At 37.6% G+C, this 4,290-nt stretch overlaps 1 protein-coding gene across 1 annotated transcript; it reads left to right on the top strand.

Annotated features, from left to right (window-relative positions):
* Positions 1–971: 971 nt before the first annotated feature.
* LOC121409650 (protein rolling stone-like) lies at positions 972–4,065 on the top strand. Its single transcript, XM_041601559.1, has 3 exons — positions 972–1,664; positions 2,214–2,442; positions 3,138–4,065. Exons 1-3 carry the CDS (start codon positions 1,569–1,571, stop codon positions 3,641–3,643), a joined length of 831 nt encoding a protein of 276 aa, XP_041457493.1. The 5' UTR covers positions 972–1,568; the 3' UTR covers positions 3,644–4,065.
* Positions 4,066–4,290: the final 225 nt, after the last annotated feature.

Here is a 4,290-nt window from a genome sequence, read left to right as displayed (position 1 = left end):
ATTACAGTCTTATCTGCATCATGATTTTTATAAGCATATAAAATTTATCGATATTTTAAAGTCACATGCACGCAAATAGCAACAAATTGATGCAGTGTGTGATCTACTCCTTCAATTTCTCATAGATATCGTATTAATTCCTGCTGATAAATTATATAGGGATTCTTATGATTTATTAGGCTGTCGATCATAAAAACATACCCGTGATTTGAATTAACGACATGAGACTCTCACGAATTGATCTTTCCAGACGATTTTATGAATTGTGATGTCATGTAAAACCATTTAAAGTAAACATTCACACTGGTCCAAAGTCCGACCTAATTGGTATAAAGGAAACTCCAATACTCATCGATTCTGTAACAAAACTTGCTATAAAAAACATATTACCATGGCGGAAAATAGCATGATGATGTAGGTCAAGAGGCGTATCATTTTAGAGAGACAAATGCGTAGACACAGCGGGGATAGAATCCGAACATTGTAAGAAAACTTATTGTGATTAGAATTCAAGTAAACAAATCTAGGCCTCATCGACTTGCTAGTCTGAACTTTGTGCGTAATCTCAGACCTTTTTCTTTCTTTCTTTCTTTCTTTCTTTCTTTCTTTCTTCCCTTTTTTCTTTTTTTCTTTGGTTCTTTCTTTCTTTCGTTTTCTTCTTCTTCTTCTATTACAATTACTATTATTATTATCATTATCATTATTATCATTATGTATTTACAACTATTCTTTTTATTGTGCATTTCGAATCTCCTTCCTTTACTTATTCTTTGCATTTCATTTCATTTGCTTGACGTACAAAGGTCGTAAAATAAAAGGTTGTGATCTAATGCGTGCATCTTTTGTCATTTTTGTACAGGGCATGAGTGCCATAAAGTCCTACAGGTTATATAATATTACATAATCGTGTATCTCTCTCGAGCATCTTTGAGATATCACAGACCTGCATGAACGCTATATGTATTATACGGGAGGTATATATTGGATATAGCATTCCGTTTGATCGCTGCGAAGATTCTGATCATCAGTTCCTTCAAAATTCGATACCATATACAACCTGCATACTGGTACACACACTCGGTTGCGAGTACTCTCATTCTTTCTTTACTATCTCAAAATCATCGGTGGATGGATATCAAATATGATTATATTTCGCAGAGTAGGATCCGGGATATGATATAGGCGTGCGATACAGAAGAGGTTATGCAGATTCATTGACAATTGTGATCCTTCCTATGCCATTATTAATTTCGTAAATGGTCGAGATGGATGCGTCGACAGCGCCAAATATATTCTTCGTCTACTATCCATTGACTTTATTACATGAAAGGATCTACCATCCAATGTATATGCATGTATCATGGGTTCGTGTTTCACGTAGTAATGGATAATTTTATTTGACATGCATGTTTGACTTGGGAGGTACTAATCTTATGAGCAGTTCATCTTCATCACCCTAATTGATCTTCATCATTGTAACCCCAACTTGAGCATTACTACATTGATTGTTATGCAAGTATAGTGCCAAAACATTATAGTCTTGATTGATATATATCCAATTGGACAAAATGAATGAAGAGGAAGCATCAAGAAAATGGTACTCAGTCCGGAAGGATGACTTCAAGTTAACATGTGATTGCATTGATGAGGTTTTGAAACAACATGTAAGTATTTATAGGCCCAACATACTGTGTTCCTTGTAAATTCATGGTTTATACTAATTGCTCATGGTTGCGTATTTTAATCAAGAGCTTGTTTCTTGATGGTATCATAATTCCCAAAATTTTAATAGATAGATACGTTAATATTACGGATGCATGTGTGTGTGCGTGTGAGTGTGTGTGTGGAGGTGCCGTGGCCGAGTGGTCTAAGGCGCCTGGCTATACATGAAAAAGTCCGGGGTTCGATCCCCGGCCACGGCAGCTATGCCCGTGAGGAAGGCATTGAATCTTCAATGCTCTTTTATCCTGCTTTCAAATAAATGGAAATGCTACATGCATTATTGGTAACTAGGTGTGAACTTGTTTTTTTTTAAGTGTGCGCGAGTGCGTAACACGGTGTGACACCTCCCTCTCTCTTTTCCCTCTGGATATCTGGGCGCCATTTTCACGCCATTGATGCAAGTACCATTAAAACCTTGATTGATGGTAATGTATTGATATAACACTACGTAGAATTGTACCCGTGACTTCATTTTATTTTCTCTCTTCCAGGGTCGTATTCCTTTCATCATCTACGCTATCTACCGTTTGGTTTTGGCTCTCTACTTCTTCACATTCCTTATCTTCTTTGGTGTAAGCAGTGCCGAATTTCTTGGAGTCAAATTCCTCATCTACCTGACAGATTGGACGTACATATTAGCCACTCTTTATCTCATTGTAGCTTGTTTCAACGCCATCGCGACCACGAGCTGTTACTGCATTGGTCGCTGCATAGGAAAAGGTAAGATTTGCAGATTGCATGCTCAAGATCTTTTACCAATCAACATCATCAAAGTGAAGAAATTTTAAAAGTATCTGTCACCCCTGGGACCTGTTGCATATTTTTTTTTTCAATGTGTTATTGTCAATGAATAGTTTTGTTTGCCAGAGTTTCTTATGGCAAAAGTTTTATTCAACAGGCCGGTGTATGCCGGCCTATGGTTGAATTCTTTTATTATTTAACCAAATTTCTCGATTTTAAGAATTATAACATATTGATATAAAAGTGATATCAAGATGTGAATTCAATATATATCAATAAATGGGATTAAAATGATGAGACAGCTAGTCATAGTTACGTACGTCAGCATACGCTGGCTTAGACGTCGATGTGTCGTAGAGATGTTTGGTTTATCTTATTTGAGTTCGAAACTTATAAAAACTCCCAATGGTTGATTGAATTAGTGTTATGATCCTCGATAGAAGTAGACAAGTTTCCCGTGTTTTGTGATCAATGAAATGGTTTCAGTAAAATAAAACAAAAATGTGATAGTATGTGGAAGAGTGAACTTCAAAATGACATTTGGTAACCATTACCTCTTTTATATCTGTAAAATTGCTGGTGTAAGTGTCATAACACACCCACACACATTCTAATGGGGGGGGGGCTTTATTTCCTTTCTTTATTTGATTTCTTTTTTACTCTATTCATGACAGGTGTTGCACGGAATCAGTTTCAATGGCTCCTGCTAAACATATCCGCGACGGTATCCCTGATCGTCACCGTCGTCTACTGGACAGCACTCCGCCCCTTCATGAACGAAAAACTCCCAATCTATCTCGACATCACAATCCATCTCTTACCCGCCATCATTTGTCTCGTCGACATCCTCCTCACCACTGTCATCGTCCGCTTCGTACATGTCGTATACCCGTTCGTCTACCTCTTTATCTACCTCCTCTTTGCCGTGATTTACTGGGCGGCTGGTGGAACAGATCCCGCTGGAAATCCCTTTATATACCCTATCATTGACTTTGGAAATTATCCTGGGATCGCCGTAGCGTCAGTATTCGGGGTTTGTTTGGCAACGTTACTGGCACAGGCGGCGTTGAAGGGTTTATACGCGTTGCGCCATCGTTATATTGACAAACTTAGACTAACTGGAACAATATCTCATAACAGTCATGAAGTGTTAGAAGTTCAGCTTGAAGACCAAAGCTGAAACAAACAAATCCATAAACCCTAACTGATATCAAACAGTAATTAATCTTCAAGAATGCAAGTCATCTTACAGATATTTTTAATGAATTTACATAATATTTGAGAACCTTGCATTCTGCAAGTTTTACATGATTGTAGTACATGTATGTGATTCGCAAGTCTGATAAGCACGAGCTGTTTTTCATAAATAAAAATACAGAGTTTCAAACAGAAATAATGAAATAACGAATATTATTAAGTCTGTGTACAAACAAATTAATTATCCCCAGAACTCATTGTGAAGTTAAATTGACAACGCTTCTTTAGAATGAGACGGGATGAAAGGGTTATTGACTCTTATTCCTGATGTTGCTGTTGCTGCTGCTGATGATAATAATGATGATTTTGGAGATAATGATGATATGGATAATGGCGTCGATGATGATGATAAAGACAATAATGATGACGATGGTGATGGTGGTGGTGATGATGATGATGAAAATGATGGTGGTGGTAGTGATGATGGTCAAAGGCGTACCGTGGGTCACGGCATTGGGGGCACTAGCTAAAATCTTGAGTCACTTAGTAGACGCGCAAAGCGCACTCAACTGCCAGGTATACTGACGTAACAGAGACATTTTAAGGACTGTGCCATTAAACGGATGTGCC

This window comes from Lytechinus variegatus, chromosome 2 (assembly GCF_018143015.1).
Source record: "Lytechinus variegatus isolate NC3 chromosome 2, Lvar_3.0, whole genome shotgun sequence".
NCBI lineage: Eukaryota > Metazoa > Echinodermata > Echinoidea > Temnopleuroida > Toxopneustidae > Lytechinus > Lytechinus variegatus.
Note: the sequence above shows the minus strand (reverse complement) of the source record. Positions and strands in the feature narration are given on the sequence as shown.